The following is a 20,444-nucleotide window of genomic DNA, read 5'->3' as shown; positions in this document are numbered from 1 at the left end:
ACACTGACTTGTTAATTTTAATAATAAGGAAATTTTGACTTTACTAATACAAGTGCTAATTTAGTACTGGTCTAGGAGAAACACGTAACGACGTTCATATAACCTGCACTTTTCCATACATTCTGGATTCGTACCTGTATTATGAAGGCGTATTATAAAGGTATGTGTTCAAATAAAACCTAAAGCATACACAGTCTTGACTAAATTCCAGACAACTCATTTTAGAGTCTTTATTAATAGTCTCTAAAATTAGTCTTAGTATTTACTTTTGTTGTTGTAGTTGTATTTTGATATTAAGTTGTTCCAAAACCTTTTTAGATTTTTTTTTTGTCCTTTTTTTTTTTTTTTATTTATTTTATTTATTTATTTTTTTAAATGCAGGCCTACTACTTGGTCTCAGGAGAAATTCTGCATCTGCATTGACTACCGTAAACACACGTAAAACAATAGCCTACAATTATCTCAGTGACTGAGCAAGACAGAACATTTCTATTGTGTTTGTTCCCGTTTGGTGGGGTCCGATCACTAAGCCGGTCATTCTCACATTTCTGGTTGTTCATCCTGAACCGAAGAAACTGCAATGTTTGAAATATTTTTTTGTTAATTTGAATGACTTCACACAGATTTTAGTTATAAGTAAGCTATAAGTGCTGTTAACAGTGAGGGCTAATAATCACCAAATAGCATTCTTGCAATTCTTTCATAATGTTAAGTGGATATAAAATTTATTTTTTTTTGCTTGAGATTTTAAAGATATCTTGTAGCCATAGCTTGCCTATATGACGTTGTACTGTATGAAATTGATTCATGATGATCAATAATTAAGCGCCACTTCTTTTGTTGACTCGGCTCATTTCTGCTACTAAATACAATACATTCTTACTTATCTAAAACTAATTTACATTCTTATTTACTTAAGACTTATTTATATTCATTCATATTCAAAAGGCATTTAGCACAGGTTTATATCGTGAACCATATTTAAACATGCCCAATATTATCTTATCTATTGATTGGAGCTCTATAACTTTCTATTCCTGAAGTTTCCAGCAACAATATATTGTTATACAAGTTGATATTATTCGCTTTATTTTGTTTTTCCCAAGACACTTGTATGAACGCACAACACAGAGATGAACTAAACGCAATGGCCGAAGCAAGTGCTTGTACCATTTTACCATTTTTAATTTATTTTTTTTAAATGAAGAGAGATGAATTCTATAGGAGTTTTAAGTTTTGTGGGTTTGACTTACAAAACCCTCCATTTGAGACCTGGCCTCGCTATAGCAACACCTTCCCAAACACCCCCCACACACACATACGCAAAGTTACTGTGAAACTCGGAGCAGCAAGTTCAAACTTATCATTCACTTATCAGACAGATCTGAAGGTATGATTATATATAATATGCTATATAACATGCTATACATTGTGTTGTTCTTTAAAGCAGTATATCATATAGTGTATATATTGTTTATTCATTTTGTAATATTGCTGTTCAATGTATTGTTTGGGAATCCTTGCATTAGGCATACTGTTATATTGAATAAGGGTGTATGTAGTATACATATATAGTAAGATATATTTAACTTTTTTTTCTGAGAATGATTTTCAAATGATTATTATTCTGAGGGGGAAAAAAGCTAGTAATTTCCTATCACAGTACACTGGTCTGTGACGACCACACGATGACACTGAAGACCCAAGATACTCATCACACTAGCTCTTTTCCATCCATTCTGCATTCCTACCAGTATTCTGAAGGCTTGGGAAAGGTATGTGGAGTTCTGTTAAAATACAACAACTTCTTCAAGCATACACTGTTATAGTCTACACAGAATACCAGAATCATTCTTATTGTAATGAGTATGATGAAAGCAATATTGTCACCTTCATCCTGTTTGGTTTTGGTTAATTAGTATAAGTATTAGTGTAGAATAAGTATGCTTTATCTCAGGCAGTAGCACATTCTAATTAATGTACTGTGCTTTCTGAATTTTCAAGTTTTTTTAAAAATTGTTTTGTAGAAAGTATCTGTTTTTTGTTTTACAGTTTTCTATTTAATAATATGAGGATCTGGTCAAAAAAGGCTGTCAGTAAGTTCAATCTGTATTCAGCAGCAAGCTGTAACTGCTTTTGTAGTCACAGTTTTTAAACGTGTCAGATGAACAATGTCACCGGTGTAAATCGTCATTCAACCCCCCTGTCTAAATGATCACAACTAATTATTGGCTCAATTGGGTGAACGCTTTTTTGCATTTGGGGTAATTTTTTGACAATATGGTGAACTCTGACGATTTTGGAAATCATACTACAAACACCGAGGAGTGGGTGACTCTCTCTCTCTCTCTCTCTCTCTCTCTCTCTCTCTCTCTCTCACTCACTCACTCTCTATCTCTGCCTCTCTCTACCTCTCTCTTTCTCTCTGCTTGCATTTGATGCCTGGTGACACCCTGTGACAGATTGACTTTCTGACCTGGTTGTATTCCTGCCTTGTGCTCAGTGGCCTTGTTCCCAGGATAGGCTCCAAATCCACCATGACCCTAATCAGTATAAAGCAGTCACTGAAGATAAATGAACGAATATTTAAGAGTCCCCTTAAATATGTACAGTGTAGTTGCACTAGCAGATCAGAAGAATACCATTAAGATAAAAAAAAAAAGTAGAAAATGAACAGTATTCGGCAGTATTAATATTAAGTACCAAAAAGTACCATATATACAATAGACATAGTATCGCATACAAGACAGAGGTGCAGTCAGCAATAGACTGCAATTCCAGTTAAAGTACTGTGTGAATTATATGGAGTAGAATTTACAAATATAAATCTGAGACCGCAAAAAGAAAAAGGAGATTAGTAAGAACAAGGGTTTGTAAGGGAATTAAGGATTAAGAAAAACAAAAAGCTTAAAGTTATAGTCACCAGAGAAGGGTTCACTTGTTTTACATGGAAAGAAAACGAGTGTTGATGCACACAGAAGGTGGTGAGATAATGACCTCAGTCAATAATAGTAAATGCCTATATAAACGTATAAATATAATTTAATAGGCTTCAGATCAAGAAGTAGGCCTGAAAAAAAGCGATGCTCACTATAACACAGCATATCTACTTTATTTCGAACACCTGCACATCATGCAATTATCCAATCATGTGGCATCAACACAGTGTATAAAGTCATGCTGGTTCACCAAAACTGGAGATGAAAACTGGAAAAACACCAAGCGAGGTTTTTCAATCTTCATCTACAGTTACTGTAGCTTCAGTTTCCTGTTCTTGGCTGACAGATGTGATCTCCTGCTGTTGTAGCCCATCCGCCTTGGGGTTTGACGTGTGTATTTTGTGATGCTTTCCTGCTCACCACATTCGTAGTGTATTAGAGTGCTTTTTTTTTTAGTTAACATACCCTTCATATCTGCTTGAACCAGTCTGAGCATTTTCCTCTGATCTCTCTCATCACCAAGACATTTTCCCCATGCACAGTGTATTTTTCATAATTGTGCGTAAACTCTAGAGGCTGTTACGTGTGAAAATCCCAGGAGATCAGCAAACCAGCCTGTTTGGCACCAACAACCATATCATATGCAAATTAACCCCCCACCACCACCACCACATTTTGGTCTGTGATGTGAACATTAACTGAAGCACTTGACCTGTATCTGCATGCTTTTTGTACATTGTGTTAATGTCACATGATTCAAATAAAATGACCACTCTTGCTCACACGTCCGATCATTTGTATAAATCTGCTTGTAGTATTCTACTGTAACGACAACGGATACAGTTAACTAAAACAAATAAATTAGTTTAGCTATGGTAGAAAATGTTTATACTTGTTTTGAAATGAGTTAAATCTAGTTGCTGATTAGCCATGTGAAAATCGGTGATCCCACAGAAATGTAAACAGTCTTATAGTATGATCTAAGAGGCATGTCAGTGCCTAATTCGTCCCAGTGCTTGGGACATCATGCACACTTGTAAGGAACTGTTGTATAACTGTTCCTCTGTGTGCCTTCGCAGTTGGTGTATTGTTCCTGTCTGTGTCTGCGCTATCAGTCCACACATTTTCCCTGCTGCAGTGAGTCATTGTACGCTCGAGCCTTTCACAGGGCTTCTCTGTGTGGAGTGATGGCTACAGAGAGTAAAGGGGCTGTTCATTCAGCTTTCTATTCTCATCATCACTGAGCTTTCCAAACTCGAATCCTTTTGTGCGAGACTAGAACGAGGAAAGTATGATGGTCACCTAGGTTACAGCTGTCAACACTGCCTCCTCTTCTGCCCTTCGAACTCTCTGACCTCCATCTTTTCACACTTTCACTGCCCCATTCTGTGCTTTTATTGTGCTAATCCACCAATGTTTTCTTCTGTCTAGTGTACCTTTTTTTTTTTTTTTTTTTTTTTTTTTTTTTTTTTATTGTTCCTGTTTCATATTCTGTTTCTGCTGGGCTGACTAGGATGCATACGGGATCAATGGGTTTGGAAAGCTTCCATTCCTGGTAGAAGTAGATTGATGGTAGACATGGCCAGGCAGTTAGATGGTGCCATCACATCCTTCACAGTTTCTCTGCTTTATCTTGTCTGATAACTGCATCGCCCCTTTAACCTTTTCCCCTGTGCATTGCTGTGGCAACTGAACTGTTAAATGCCTCTTCCCTGTAATGTCCTTTGTAAAGACTAGACTTCCGTAACAGACAGACACTGTAAAATGTAGGAACATGAGTATTAACAGGCTGCCAGACAGCTTTCTGGCCTTTTCCGGAGGGGAACCGAGAATGGTCTGATGCCGTCTCTGTGTTTAATGTAAAGATGTACTGCTTCTCTCAGAGGTCTACACCCAGAACACCTACTGAACATGTCATCTCTCACCACTGGCTCTTTTCTTATTGAGTTATAAGGTTGAATCAAGAAAAAGCCACTCCAAATGTTTTGCATTGCTCATAAAATTCACCAAAGTTCACCAAGCTGAAAGTACAGAGTAGGAGATATAGGTACCTCAGAAATAACGTGGAACCTTTCACCACTTCACTCAAAAACAGAGTTTAAAGTAGAAGCAGTCACTAGTGCGGGTCATTTGATTTGCCCCTTTGTCCATACAAATTCTCTCTATGAACAATACGCTAATACTACGAATTCGTGGCAAAACGTGTCCTTGGAAACCTTTAAGACTGGGGCTTGGGGTGTCTAACCACTTGTTGAATAGCATCAAAACTGTTTTCTGTGGTGCACAGTCCCAGCAGTCGGTACAAACGTGTAGCCAACTGGCACTGGCAAATTTGATTAGCTATTCAGGAACGTGTAAAGGGTGAATTGGAAAGTAGCCTCAACTTTAAAAAAATAAATAAATAAAAAGTTGCTATGAGAACCACTAAATCTCCCCCACTAAATAAACACTTACTAAAATGGTCCTCTGTGTATGTCCTTGATAATGAACCATTGGAAATATTCTGTACAGCTGGGAAGCTGTACAGAAATGGTAGTAGTGAAGACAAAGACGTGCACCAGACCTCAGTCTGTCTCGTGCTTCTCTTCAAATGTTGCGTAAGAGTGCAGTGGGTCCTCCCTGATGTGTACAATGTGACAATGTGAGAGCACAATGTCCAGATCATTTGAGGGTTATTACTGGCTTGTTCAGAGCAAATCAAAGCAATTTCTAAACAATTATAATAGTTATAATGGCAAGATGGGATTGGGGGGGGTTAGTTGCACTTTAACAAGCTTTTGTTTTTCTCACCAAAAGGCAGTCTCCATGGCCAAAGTCATGACGCAGATGAAGAAGCTGAAAGAAAAAAGAGTTGAGCGACCTGTGTCTGCTGCTGAGCTCCAAAAAAAGAAAGCTCTTCTTGAACAGGTATCTTTAGTACCCATCATCAGTCAAATATCCTACTAAAACTCACCTCTGCTCCAAAATAAACAGTAATCCTAAAATCTGTCACAGATAAAACGTGTGTGTGTGTATATATGTATGTGTGTGTGTGTGTGTGTGTGTGTGTGTATATATATATATATATATATATATATATATATATATATATATATATGTATGTATATATATATATGTATATGTATGTATATATATATATGTATATGTATGTATATATATATATGTATATGTATGTGTATATATATATATGTATATATATATATGCATATATATATATATGCATATATATATATGCATATATATATATACATATATATATATATATATATATATACACATACATATACATATATGTATATGTATGTATATGTATGTGTATATATATATATGTGTATATATATATATATATATACACATACATATACATATATATACATACATATACATATATATATATACATACATATACATATATATATACATACATATACATATATATATATATATGCATATATATATATATATGCATATATATATATATATATATATATATATATATATATATATATATATATATATATATATATATATATATATATATATATATATATATATATATATAGTGGAACATTTGACTAGAAATCAAGACCCCAGTGATGCAAACTCTTATTTGTCATGAATCTGACACCTCAAGTCAATTATCTTCTCTCCTGGACTTCTAAAAGTTAGCATTGTTTCACTAAGGTCAAACTGCAGTACAATTATACCTCTGAGAATTAGAGTGACACTGATGGATAGCAAAGTAATTCTCCCTTGGAACAAAGACCCCGGGTAACACTAACTCTTCATTCAGGACCAATTCAAGTGAGACTCTTAAACCGTAGCAAAAACATGTAGTGCTTTAAGAACTTTAATAATTAGTTTTATTTACCATTGCATAATCCTAAGTAGCAGAGTAGATATTTTTACTGTAAGGATTTATAAGCAGTAGTAAATGAGAAAAATCAGGTTATGAATGACACTGTGTCTGTTTTGCTAAGGCTTCTTTTCCATGCCAAGTGGAAATTTACCCTTCCTGATATCTGGTGCAAGAACACAATGTCCAGGCAATTTAAGTGTGATTATATGACACCCAGGTGTTACAGTCGCATTGTTTTGACTGAATCATTATTGTGAATCATTTTGCAGAGTTACAAATGATCACACTGTGTCTTTTTAAGAGAAACTAATGATTACAATCTCCCACAGAAAGTAAATATACTTGCGTATGTGTAGGTACGTGGCGCATATAAAGCATAGATCAAGCATATCGCAACTGTCCTTATACAATATATAGGGTAAAACACACACAAACTTGATAACACCCGCAATAAAAAAATAAAAAATAAAAAAAAAACATGCAAGCTGATTTATGAACAGAGTTTATAATGGATTGGTCCTTTCAAATAACAAAAACTGTATTAGCATTGGTGGTGTTTGTCAAGATTGTGTGTTTGCCTTGATAAATGTGCAATTTTCTATTTGAATCTTAATTCACATCTTAACCTTAAGTCAAGATACTACACGTAGAAATGACTTGATTTTGGTGACATCAAGCAAAAATGACATCTATAAAATGTCTTCTCTTATATTTTACATTAATGGCATTTGACAGAGACTCTTATCCAGAGCGACATTTATCTCATTTAAACAGCCGGGCAGTTTAGGGTTAAGGGCCTTGCTCAAGGGCCCAGCAATGGCAGCTTCATGGTTCTGGAATTTTTTATCTCATGACCTTCTGATTAAAAATCCAATGTCTTGGATAATCCAGTGCTTCTCTTAGACTGTAATAAAAAAATATATATATTTTAATCAACAAAAAAGCACTGTTTTTATCCACTGCATTATATTAAACTTTGATGAAAACCTTAAGCTCCACCCTCTTGGCACAATCACACCATGTTTCATGTCTCATATGTGTCATTATGATGTACTGTACATAGTGTCAATTTCACTTACTAGAGTGGAAACAGATGAAATTGCATTGTATTTTTATAATCATATTTCTCAACAACAACAGAAAACGATATTCAAAACCAAAAATCTCACTTTATAAATGATAATTTGACGTTTATGTCAATTTACATGCTTTATAGCAGGGGTTCCCAAACTTTTCCAGGGCAAGGCCCCCCAAATAGCATTAACATTTGACCGAGGCCCCCCTTTTGCATGTCTTTAAAACACATTAAAATACAAACTTCTGAATATACCCCCCCCCCCCCCCCTTTTTATTAATAATTACATCTTGCATCTTTACATTACATTACAGTAGGAATTGATTGTGTGTGTGTGTGTGTGGTTGTCTGAGAGTGAGAAAAAGAAAATCATGTATTTATTTATTTTTCACACCAAATTTTTGAGGCCCCCTGGCGGCCCCCACTTTGAAAACAACTGCTTTATAGCATGCTTCCTTGATTATGAAATGATATTCCCACAAACTGTGTCGTGGAAGTAATTCTCTAGAGAGTTTCTCTATAGTGAAAATATCATCTAAAGACTAGGTTTTTGGTTTAATTAAGTATTCAAATTAACATATATGCAATTAAATTAAGCCCACACACAATCACAATTAACAAAGAAACAAACAGGAATATGGCACAGTAAATTTCTCAGCATCATAGATTTTTGTCGTCGTTGTTGTATTGTGTCCGACGAATAAGACAAATCAAGCAGACCGTTTAATTATTACTTTTATTATTGCACTTTTTTAATCATTGTTTATAGCAATAAACAGTATAGTGTTTTAATGAGCCATCTACCGGTGCCTGGGCGTAACTGCAGTTTATGGTGGAATTTAAATATTCTCACAAAACAAGAAGCCAACTTCATCGTTGTAATTTGAGGAAGTTCTAGATAAAGATCGAAAATACAGGTCGGAGTACACAAAAATTTATTTCTTTTGCACCCACAGTGTGATTTTCTGCAATCTGAAACTCGATTTCGAGAAGTGAGTTTGTGTTTAACTGTCCTCCAGCGCCATCTTGAGTCGTATCGCAGGCTTCACCGCCTGAAGGACAGCTTGTCTCACAGATATGCCGAGCTGCTGACGGAGAAGGTCCAGAGACAACGACAAGAGATGAAACAGCACAACTCGGCTTTAAAATTCGCAGAAAAACACAATGGACAGGTAGGTGTATAATGCAACTTTATTATACACAGCAGTTACAGCAGATCACCACGAGGTGGCAGCAGTTGCAGTCAGTATGCTTAATGCCAGTGTTAATAAGTGGAACTGTTAGGGAAAAATCCGCTTCAGTCTCTTCAGATTTATATTATGATTAAATTCTGAGTTGACTTGTGGATTTAACATCTTTCTTTTTAAAAAATCATGGTCTATTTTTAGTTTCAACCGCTTTTTAAACACCAAGTTCCAAAGCTTCAACTTTCATGCTAATATTTCTGTCAACATCTGCAATGGTGCTTGCAATCTTTTAGCTCACTAACTTTAAGTCCAGTGTTTGCTGTACCTCCACTACTTCTCCATTGAATTTCTCATTAATATGACACTGTAAAATCACTAACTGCGAAATCTGATGGTTGTCCCTTGATGTTTGAGATCTTTGAAATGGCTTCTCCTATTACACGCCATTGTAACTGTGCTAGCGATGTCCCCCTGTGACATCAGAGCAGCATAACAGGTAACTTCTCATGTAAATAATGGAAATACAGCACCATCCAACAAATCAGCCCCAGAATCTCTAAGCACATGAGAAATTTTTCAACACAAGCATATTTAATGTGTTTAATGGTGGAGTTTACCTTTAAGTTTCCACATGTTGTGAAAGAAATCTTGATCAGACCAGGCCAAGAATAGGAATAATTTAGTCATTCGTATTGCATTGCAATGCTGTATTATAATTTTCATTAATAAATTTTAGTTGTACATAATTTGTATAGACAGGACATAATCTTCTCTTTATTATTATTATTATTATTATCATTATTATTATTATTATTATTATTATTATTTTATTTTTTGTGTGTTCTATATTTAGATTTTGCTCTATCTGTTTGTTTTACTAATCTCAGTATGTTTCTTCAGTTGTTTGTTTTTTTTTTTTTGCTATAATTTGGCGTATTATTGGCAGCCAGAGTCCTTCTGAAAAGAACAGGATAATGTCAGGATGCCTTCCTTGCTTAATAAATGAAACAAAATGAAGTCAAAAACTCGTTTTAGACTGACTATGTCTATGCTGAATCGTTGATAAATGGCAGGAGTTATAAATAGTCATGGTAAATGATTAAGCTAAATCATTACGCCTTATATTATATATTATATCCATTGAAATTAGACTATTTTAATCTTTCAATCCTGGTTCTAAATTAAGATTATCTTTGAGAACTTCGAGTGCACCGTTGTGTATGGTAATGATATTCTTACATGATTGACCCCTCCTCCTTTGAGTCTGTGCTCTAATACACAACAGTTAGAATCAAAGCCTCTCACCCACACACACAAACAATACACAAATACACACAGCACCTCAAGTATCCATTCAATTTCCATTCAAAGCAAGCATTTTTTTCACCCAAACTTGGGATGTGGTGAAAAATTCGTAGTTCTGTACCCTTTTAATCTCTTTTCACTATAACATACAGTACATACTACATTTTCTAAGTTTGTATGTTAACCAAATCTGCCAAATGAGGAAATTGAAAGTATACAGCGGGTGAATTGGTATAAAGAAACTTTATCACATGACCGTCTACTACTGTCAATTTTATACCAGTGTAGATCACAGCCTACAGAAGAAGAAAAAAAACAAAAAAAACAATGCAAGCCTGTAGCTACGTACATCTTTGAAGTGCAGGTATAATGCCGTTTAGGCTGAGAGGATTGAGGAAGCCTCTCATTTTAATATGGGAACTGGGGGCTATTGGTGCAGACTTGTGATTGACTTTGATTTTGGCCGTCTGGCCTGAGGACAATGAGGGTGAGGGAGAGAGAGAGTGGTGGTGGTGGAGGGTGTTTAAGGTAAACTGTCGGGGGTTGGCAGCCTTAGACGGATCCTGTCTTATCAATCTCCTCCAGTAAAAGCGGGCCTTCTTCAGTGGGCTGTAATTGTCTCTTCTAATGACCTGCACTGGAGAGGAGGACAAAGGCAGTGCTATAAAGGGCTTTATGAGCCTGCTGGTAGGAAACCTTTGGTGAAAAAAAGTAACTGCTGAGTAAATGAAACTGCCCCGTTGTTTCCTCGGGCCAGGCCGAGAGCCCCCAAGTTGGGACACCACAACGGGGCAGGACCAAAGCAGGCAGGGTTGAGGCCACCTGCTGGGGCCTAATTGGTCCCTGCTGCAGTTAATGGCTTCCTGTGGCTGTGTGTTTACTTCTCATTTGCTTTGGGTGCTGGGATTCCCAGCCCTGCTGCAAGACAAGGTTCCTCGTCAAGACTTCCCTGTTCTCACCTCGCTATGCTCTTTTATTTCTCTTTTGATGCCTTACTCATCATTATGTCCTTGCTCTGTCTTTATATTCTTATAGAGCTCAACAGGCCTGACCTTCCAGGAGCTTGTTGGTTCAACCCTTAAAGATAATGCTGCATTCCTGAAGTCTTTATCTAAGACACGTTATTACCTGGTAAATTTCTAATGTTAGAGAGACCACTTCATTTAATAAAGTATTAAATCATTTAATCGTCAGTTATAATATTGTAAAGTATATGAATCATATGGATGGCTCTTCTAAGCTCTATATCCTTCATTGTCAATGTCATTGCCATGTCATGGTTCTCCTTTGAGAGGTCCTGGAGCTCCAGAAGCAATTGGGCCAGAGGAGGTGTCTACAGGGTATCAGGGAGCAAGAGGTGTTCAGGTCCTGGGTGGATCAGAGCAAAACCACACAACTAGAGAAACAACTACAGCAAATGGGTGAGAAGAGACTCTAGAGTGGTATCTTCATCAGTCAGAAGTCAGTAAAATGTTGCAGATCTCTGTTAAGATTATTATTCATTCAAAAAAAAAAGCACATCATATTTGCTCTGGTATGAAGTATGACACTTTTGTACTTTGAGCAAGTTCAGAATCATAAACAAGTTTGTTTTTCTGGATTTGATTAGCCAAATGTTTAAAATGGCCTATGAGTTGAAAACTAATCTTAAAAAAAAGCAATGACTCGATATATTTACATTAAACTGCACTGGCAGCACTCACTCCAAATCTCCTGTTGGTAGAGCTTTCCAGCAAGTCTGCTCCAGCGCTGAAGCTAGAGGATTTGCCGAAGAAGAAATTAGAAGTTCTTCCAAAGATACAGGTCTCCCATGCGGAAAGTGACGAACACGTGAGTTTCTTTTATTCTGAATCCTTTCCTTCCTGAAATGCAGTAACTCTATGTTTGTATCATGACAGATGTTATGTTATGTCACAGACATTTGCGGTGAATTATTGCTGAACTCTGTATCCTAAACTGCTTAGTTGAAATGCGAGATTTCATTCCTAATAGCTGTGTACTCCAGGATACTCCTGATCTCGGCTCTGTCCTTTTGGACATAGACAAACACACTTTGTGTTGAAAGCTTGTTTAGCGTGGACCTTATGCGAAGAGATGGTCAACCAGTCACACGGCAGTGAGACGAACAAACAGAAGCCCCCCTTTTGCCGAGAAGATCTCTGTGTTCACCACAGCACAGACAAACATCACCAAGGGGTGAATGTCTAATTCATTTCACATACAAAGGAGGTGGACCAATTTGGCCTGAGATGTCACATCATGCCAGTGCTCTGGGCCTTTGTAGGATTTGTTTAGAAAAGTGTTCTACAGAGATGTTAGGCCTCTTTGATTAAAAAAATAAATAAATAAAAAACACACATTTTGGATGCCTCCAGAATGCAGACTGGCTTAATGTTTAAAAAAAAAAAAAAAAGGTAGGATTGTCTGCACTGGGAAAGGGGATCATAACGGATAGTTTATAGACTTTCGTGCTATAAGATGAAGTATTTGTCATTCAGTAGGATTCAGAAAGCATATGTCCGCTTTTCTGATCTTGTAATCTGGAGACTTTCTTGCAAAACACTGAGCTCAGCTAGAATTTTTGGAGTTCATGAATTCAATTAAAACACTCATTTAAATGGAGATATTCCACTATTCCTCTTTTATATTTCTAAGTTCTGCAAATATTTTTATTTTCATATGCCACGTTAATTTACTCAACAAGCTCTTTGGGAAGAGGGCTATAGACTTGAATGTGACGTTTTTCCTTTTAATATTTTAAAAACCTTCACAAAGTATAAGCAGTTGTCTCCTGTGTGCTGACTGGTCTGGGTTGTTTTGTGGCGTGTTGTCTACGGTGGCATATAGACGCGAAGCACACGGTTATCCTGATGGCCGCTAAACAGTTAAAAAGTGTTGCCAAAATGGGCTAGTGATGATTGTGAGAACACGTTACCCTGCTTTTTGACAGCTTTGAATGCTTAAAGTCTTCAGCCTCATGACACGGAGTTGACAACTTGCCTGTCTGTGCGAATTCTCACCACGGCCTGGACAAACATGGCCAACCACTTGCCCTCCACGTCGGCCTCGTCTATATAACATTCCGCATCGCAACGTGAAAAAATAATGCTCCTCGTGCCATTCGATCTGAGCATCAACAGGGCTAAACAAGGATCCATAAGTTATATCTATGAACGAATGTCCCGAATTTGTCTCTGTTTATTTCTATTTATTTATGCTGTGCTTAGTTTCCATGAAAGGCACTGAGTCATAAGGTCTCCTCAGCATGTTGAATTTCTCACGTATTTATTTTCAGGATCGTTGGGCAAATATGGCGGCGACTAGCGTTGCTTAGTCTGTTGCTGGGTTGACTGGAAAAATAATAAGACGTAGCTTAAATCATCCTGGAGCCATAAAAACCAAACGATGCAAATTCACTGGCGATTAAATCCTTTCAATCTAGGACATTATTGGTGTTTCATATTCTGGGGATGCCAGCGTATCTGTATCTCTGCTCTTTTTCTCTCGCTGTCTGTGAATGGGCTTGATACAGGGCCGCTAGTTGCTACATGTTGATGTGAGTAAACTGTGCCCTGCTCCAACGTGCTTCGGAGGGATAGTTTGCACCCAGCAGACAAAGTGTGTCCTCACCCGGGTGCGCAGTGTTATCGGGCGTGAGTCGGGCTATGCAGAGGCTACTCTTGAGAAGTAGCACATCATTAGGAATATATTAACAACTCAACGCTCCTTCCATTGTCGACACGGACACACTGCTCCAGCTTGGTAATGCAGTGAGGGGAAACTGACAGGAATTGGATCCTACCAGTAGGATCTGGAGTGGAGGACAAAACATGGATAAACAGATTGTTAATCAGTAGTTTTCTAATCAGTTATTCTGTTCTACATCCACTGAGATTGGTTAACTCTTTAAATCGTATTTAAAGCATTTTGCTCTCCAAAAAAAAAAAGCTAATTGCTATTATTATACTTAAAAAAGTAGCATACATTTGACTTGCTTTGTTATTAATAGGCCTAGTAGTAGTAGTAGAATGCAGTGTAGTATGTTTAGCAATGTAGTATACATTTATTAGTGCTGACACACAAAAGAATGGCATTTTTACACAACTCCACAGTAACCAAAACTATGGAGCTGAGGGTATATCAGGAGAAATAGAGTGTATGTTTTTATTTTCCTAATTTTTTTTTTTTTTTTTTTGTATCCTTTGTGCATTCTCAAAGAGTGAAGGAGGAGAACGGGTCAGCACTCCAGTTCTTCAAGGCAAACAAATCCAGGAACAGGATGAATCTGAGCTATGGTTTCCCAGTGTACGTGTCAAACCACAGGAGATGTAATCATGCCGAGCGGGGGCGCGGGCAGGCAAACACACCTGCCGTGGTCACATCCCACTCATTGCTGTGTCTCACATACACATACATACTCCTCATAGTCTCTCGTTATTTTTACCTTCCACAGAATCATGTCTTAATTAGCATTTGGGGAGTCCTACAGAGATTTTAGCGGGTTTTTGGTGCCCCCTGTATATTTTTTACAGGATGCCCTGTTCACTGTGTGAAAGCAGTGATTTCTGGTAACAGGAAAATGTTGATGCCATGAAATGGGATGGAAATTGATTGATTCGGTCTGAAACAACAGTAACATCTTACAGCTGAAGAACTCCTTTATCACCAAAGAAAATATTTATTCTAATTTGATTGTGGGTCCTGATGAAACATCTGCCCAGAAATCAAAATCCATGAAGGTATACGTATCACATACTGGTTTTCCAGATTAAGAAATAAACATGAAATAATATATAATATAACATTTCCTCTAAAGCATTTGTAAGCCTTTTGTAGCCAGAGAGCACATTGACGGCAAAATATATTCCACATTCTCCCTCTGTGCAGGATTATTTTATGAGCATTATTTTAATTGTTTGTCTATTTATTGTAGCCACAGAGCTTTTTATTCCCACCAACAGGACAGATTAGGTCCATGTTGACATTATGTTTTAGGCTGACTTATTTTGGAGTTGTTTAGGTTTGGATAAAACCCATTCGATCAGTCAAATAGGCTAATAATTATAAGAAGTCAATAATAAATATAATAAGTTTGATAATGGTGGGTTGTGATTTCCACCACTGGAAGTCCATGACTGGACTGGGGGGTCCTCTGATCCCTCTTTGAGAACCACTGCATTAAGTATGCTCGCAGAAGTTACACATACTCAAGTTTCCCAATCGACAGCCTGGCCTATTGGAGAGATTCAAGAATTCTTGTTTTCTTTGTGTATACACATGAAACTCTGGTCAAAATATATTTGTTATTAGTGTCTAGCAGATCATCTTCAAAAGGTCTTTTTGTTTGTTGAGTCCACTGAGACCAGAGATCAACACCACACGTATACCGAAAGGCAGAGCGAAAGGAAAGGGTGAGAAACTGGATAGAGGAGAGGAGTGGAGTAGAGTCAGGCTGAAAAAAGGAAAGTGCTTCGTCAGACAGACGTGCAGGGTTCATTTTTATCACACCTCTTCGTCAGAGTGAATGTGGGCAAACGGAGCAGGGCTTGGCTGGAAGACAGAAGAAGGGAAGGCAAACAATGGGCAGACAGAGCTGGGGTGGACAAGGGTAAGGGGGTATTACTCAGCCCTGCTGCCCATCCATGCCATCGCCACTCAGGCGCAGAGGCTTCCAACCTCAGGTTCACCTCAGACGTCATATCACTGTTGTACACAAACATCACGGAGGAGATAGCATGACAGAAAACACGTTTTCCTACTATATCCCATAGCACTTAACATCTATTTTCCAAGCATAATCTTTTCACATTTTATTAGGACAATATGGGGAAAAAAGACTAGACATCAACTGTGTGAGATTTATTTTAAAAAATCCAGTCAAACTGGATGTTAGTGCCATTCAACAAAGCTGTGGCACTGAATATAGAATGACCACAGTGCTTGTGTGTATATGGACTAAGAGGTGTGTGAGTAGTCACTTCCATCAACAGCTCTCTTCCTACGTCCTCCTCCCCTCCCCCTGACTTCTCACCCTTTGCTGTATGCATGTGCCCTTGTGTGGGGTGAGAAAGTCAGGTGCTGAGGCTGACACCCAAACTGTGAGATGTGACGTGCTCCTCGTCACCTCCAACCCCTGAGCTAATGTCATCCCCTACTACTGTGTCAGTCTCGCTTCACTGTGGTGCATTTCCATGCAGTGTAGAGGTGATGAAGTAAAAAAAAAAATCAGCACTTACAGCTCATTTTTTGATGATCCTTTATCTCAACAGGTGTTCTTGCAGGAGTTACAGGTACCCAAGTTTTCCACTTTGAAGCCCAGCTTCTTGGAAGAATTCAGGACCAACAGTGTTCCTTTGGTAATTTTCAAGCACCCCCCCCCCCCCCCCCCCCCCCCAAAGACATCTACCTTTAGTAGTTCTCTATATGCACATTAAAATTGCTAAGAATGCTCTCAAAATTATGTTGAGAACAAATCATTAGTAACACACATATAGAATGATAATAGGTATTTATTTTCTGGTTCCTTGATTTAAACAGCGAGCCAATGAGACACTTCACAAATCAAAAACTGTATCTGTAACTCGGCGCAAGCTACGTCTCATGCACAGTCTGACTCTTCTCAACATTGCTCAGTCTCGCAGGTCAGTCTTTCACACAAATACTATAACCCACAGCACCAGACTTTTTTTTTCTTTTAAATAACAAATGAAGTTGTCTCATTCTTTGGTTGCATGAACAGTTTGCTAATTAAAAATGGACTGATGCCGCAGTACGATAAAGGATACAGCATCCAAGACATGGTTAGTTCATGCAATACATATAAACCAGGAGATCTGACATCTTTCTAAAATTTATATGCCATTATCTAGCTTGACTTCCAATTACAGTTATCTCTCCATATTATGCAGATGGAGCATGTATGTCCCAAGATAGTCTCAACTAAAGAACTGACATGTTGTAGTGATCCTCCACTTCCACCCCAACTGCTGAGAGATCATACAGCACCTGAATCCTGTGAATGCATGAAAGAGGAAATGAATGCACAAGCTGACCAGATGTCCAGGTTGAGAATATACTTATTGTAAATACATAGAATGATCTTAATGTACATAGTGATTTTAACATTACTGATTTGTGCAGCTCTGAACAGTCTGAAGAACTGCAGAACAGCTGCAACAGAGCCAGCCGTGAGAAGGTTCCCCTGTCCATGGAGGATATTTATTCTCGTAGCATTTTACTGGTAAACAAATGTAGATACTTATTTTTTTGGTTGTTCTGTTACTTTTCCCATGTGTTGTATACCTAACTGATGCTATATGTGGTCCATTTCAGGGTAAAACATTTGACAAGAAGATGTGGAGCAATTATGCATAGCGAATTAATTCCAGCCTTTCAGAACTACAGCTGTTACAGTATAGTGGCCAGCAGTTGTTTTTTTTTGTTTTTTTTTCAGTATAGCAATACATTGTGACTGTGTATTAAATGTTGTCACCAATAGTTTTTCTCAAAGAGGGTGTAATGGTGGGAGTAATTGTTAGCTAGTTTCACTGTAATCCTAATCAATGGATAATTATTAATGCCAGAACACTTAAGATAATTTTGCACAAATGTTTTTAAATGTCTTCTTTTTTTAAAATAAAGATTAGAAAATTCCTAATTTATTAGTGATGTCCAAGATATGTTGAAGGGATATCTGATTCAGTGATCAAATTTCCCATAGGTTAAATATACTTAAGTGCAATTAAATTAATACCTGTGTGTACATTTTATTTATTAGATGATCGAAATAAGTTCAAATAATTGAGAAAATGTATTATTTATCTGCCCTTTATTTCTGGGAACACGGAAGTATTCGTCAAAGAATATAAACAACTTAAACACAAAAAATTCGAGTTAATATGAAAATTGTGTCTAATTTGAAGTTCATTTCTTTTTTTTTCTTTCTTTTTGTTGTGTTACTGAATTCAGTCACTTTGGTTAAGGTAAAAACCATACAAATAGACTATAGAAAATAGTATCCCACCACCAAAACACCAAAATAACACGCATCCCACTGATTCTTCCGTGTTTAACCAATCAGACACACGTCGGCGCATATCAAAGGATCAGGTTAGCCAATCAGGTGCGATCACAGCTGGGCTCGGACCACCGGAGCTATTTATGAGGACCCAAAGCCACTCCAGCCTAACAGTAACCTTTAACTAACTTCCTGTGCATGGGGCTGAGTTTCTGACGCACAACGCGCGCGCACAGCTTGGAGACATCTAGACCGTTCTTGGATAAATAAACATGGCTTCGAGTGGCAGTGAGTGCTCAGGAAAAGCCGTCCAGTACCGGGTGGACCATCTGCTGAGCGCCGTGGAGAACGAGCTGCAGGCCGGGAGCGAGAAAGGCGACCCAACCGAGAGGGAGCTGAAAGTGAGCCTGGATGAGGTCGAGCTGTGGCAGAAGTTTCGCGAGCTCACCAATGAGATGATTGTAACCAAGAACGGCAGGTAAAGCGATAAGTGTGAACTTTTTTTCTTTCTTTCTTTATTTTTCAAGACCAATTGAAAATGTTAGCATTTCTGAAATCCTAATGTAGAATGTATAGACTACAAATGCATATAACAGTGGTCAATTGCGAAACTATAAATACTTTCATCACAAGAGAATAATAATAAGAAGAATGAAAATAGCCTTATAAGGAAAAATGAATGAAAAAATTCACAAAAAAATTTCGACTTCTGTCTAGTTGTAGTCACTAAAACATGCTGAGAGACATCTCTAATATTCTAATTTTATTAGTGCGACCAGACTAAATTATAATAAAGTAATACAGCTATAATTGTGTATAATTTCTTTTCTATCTAATATGCATGATGATAGAGCAGTAGTCAACATTTCTGCATTATATCTCTTAATATTGATCTAGAAATAACCTTTAAGAACCACTACTTTCTTAGAATAGTTAGTATTCAATTTGAGACGTCATATTTAATGCATATTTAATGTTATTTGCAGAATGTTGTCATGCTTCTAAATTACGCGGTTTGGGGACGTGGCCTTAAAGCGCGCGTGCGTGTCTCGTGTTTGTCGGTGCGTATACAGGCGCATGTTCCCCGTGCTGAAAGTGAGTGTGTCCGGTCTGGACCCGAGCGCCATGTACTCGTTCCTGCTGGACTTCTCGGCGGCGGACTCGCACCGCTGGAAGTATGTGAACGGGGAGTGGGTGGCGGGAGGCAGACCCGAGCCGCGCACCTCCAGCTGTGTGTACATGCACCCCGACTCCCCAAACTTCGGAGCGCACTGGATGAAAGCTCCAGTGTCCTTCAGCAGAGTCAAACTCACCAACAAACTCAACGGGGGAGGACAGGTTAGTACTGCACATTTTATACACCACACTCATTAAAGGCAAAAAAAAAAAAAAAAAAGCATCTATCCAACAGATCATCAGATATAGGCTACCATCATAATTTCCTTTTGTTGTTGTTGTTGTATTAAATATATAATTAAATATTTGACAGAAGGTCCATCAATACTGCCTGGTATAAAATCATATCAAATCAACATCACTGTAAAAAAAAAATATATATATATATATATATATATATATATATATATATATATATATATATATATATATATATACATATATATATATATAATTATTATTTAAATGTTTTCTGTTCTCATAAGATTTCCTCTCTCTCTCTCTCTCTCTCTCTCTCTCTCTCTCTCTCTCTCTATATATATATATATATATATATATATATATATATATATATATATATATATATATATATATATACAATGACACACACACTACTCCTTTTCTTCACACAGTTACTTCGTTTACATGTTCTTTTCTTTTCTTTGCTCTTCAGATCATGCTGAACTCCTTACACAAATATGAGCCGCGCATCCACATAGTACGTGTCGGAGGGCCACACAGAATGATAACCAGCCATTCCTTCCCTGAAACCCAGTTCATAGCAGTCACTGCATACCAGAATGAGGAAGTGAGTTGCATCATACGTTAGTTTTAAAACATCAGGTTATCTTGGTCGTGTCTGCAACAGTCATATGACGTTGAAGGT

The 20,444-nt window shown here is 37.5% G+C and overlaps 2 protein-coding genes across 2 annotated transcripts in view; both read left to right on the top strand.

Moving 5' to 3' along the window:
• Positions 1–99: 99 nt before the first annotated feature.
• On the top strand, positions 100–11,803 carry si:ch211-130h14.4 (uncharacterized). Its single transcript, XM_053678984.1, has 5 exons — positions 100–1,775; positions 5,736–5,846; positions 8,893–9,045; positions 11,401–11,496; positions 11,660–11,803. The coding sequence occupies exons 1-5, from the start codon at positions 1,689–1,691 to the stop codon at positions 11,801–11,803; spliced, it is 591 nt and encodes a 196-aa protein (XP_053534959.1). The 5' UTR covers positions 100–1,688.
• A 6,713-nt stretch (positions 11,804–18,516) lies between these two features.
• Positions 18,517–20,444, top strand: part of tbxtb (T-box transcription factor Tb) — a 5,232-nt gene continuing 3,304 nt past the window's right edge. The window contains exons 1-3 of the mRNA XM_017463226.3: positions 18,517–18,860; positions 19,456–19,720; positions 20,232–20,366. Of these exons, the coding sequence (XP_017318715.1) occupies positions 18,655–18,860; positions 19,456–19,720; positions 20,232–20,366 (606 nt within the window). The 5' untranslated portion in view covers positions 18,517–18,654. The remainder of the gene's footprint in view (positions 18,861–19,455; positions 19,721–20,231; positions 20,367–20,444) is intronic.

The sequence above is a fragment of the Ictalurus punctatus genome, chromosome 3, assembly GCF_001660625.3.
Source record: "Ictalurus punctatus breed USDA103 chromosome 3, Coco_2.0, whole genome shotgun sequence".
NCBI lineage: Eukaryota > Metazoa > Chordata > Actinopteri > Siluriformes > Ictaluridae > Ictalurus > Ictalurus punctatus.
The sequence above is the reverse complement of the archived record's forward strand: the minus strand, read 5'-3'. Positions and strand labels throughout refer to the sequence as shown.

Coding starts and splice junctions, on each gene's coding strand:
- si:ch211-130h14.4 (XM_053678984.1), top strand. CDS start 1,689: ATGACACTGAAGACCCAAGATACTCATCACACTAGCTCTTTTCCATCC. Junction 1,776..5,735: donor ATTCTGAAGGCTTGGGAAAG/GTATGTGGAGTT, acceptor TCTCACCAAAAG/GCAGTCTCCATGGCCAAAGT. Junction 5,847..8,892: donor AGAAAGCTCTTCTTGAACAG/GTATCTTTAGTA, acceptor ACTGTCCTCCAG/CGCCATCTTGAGTCGTATCG.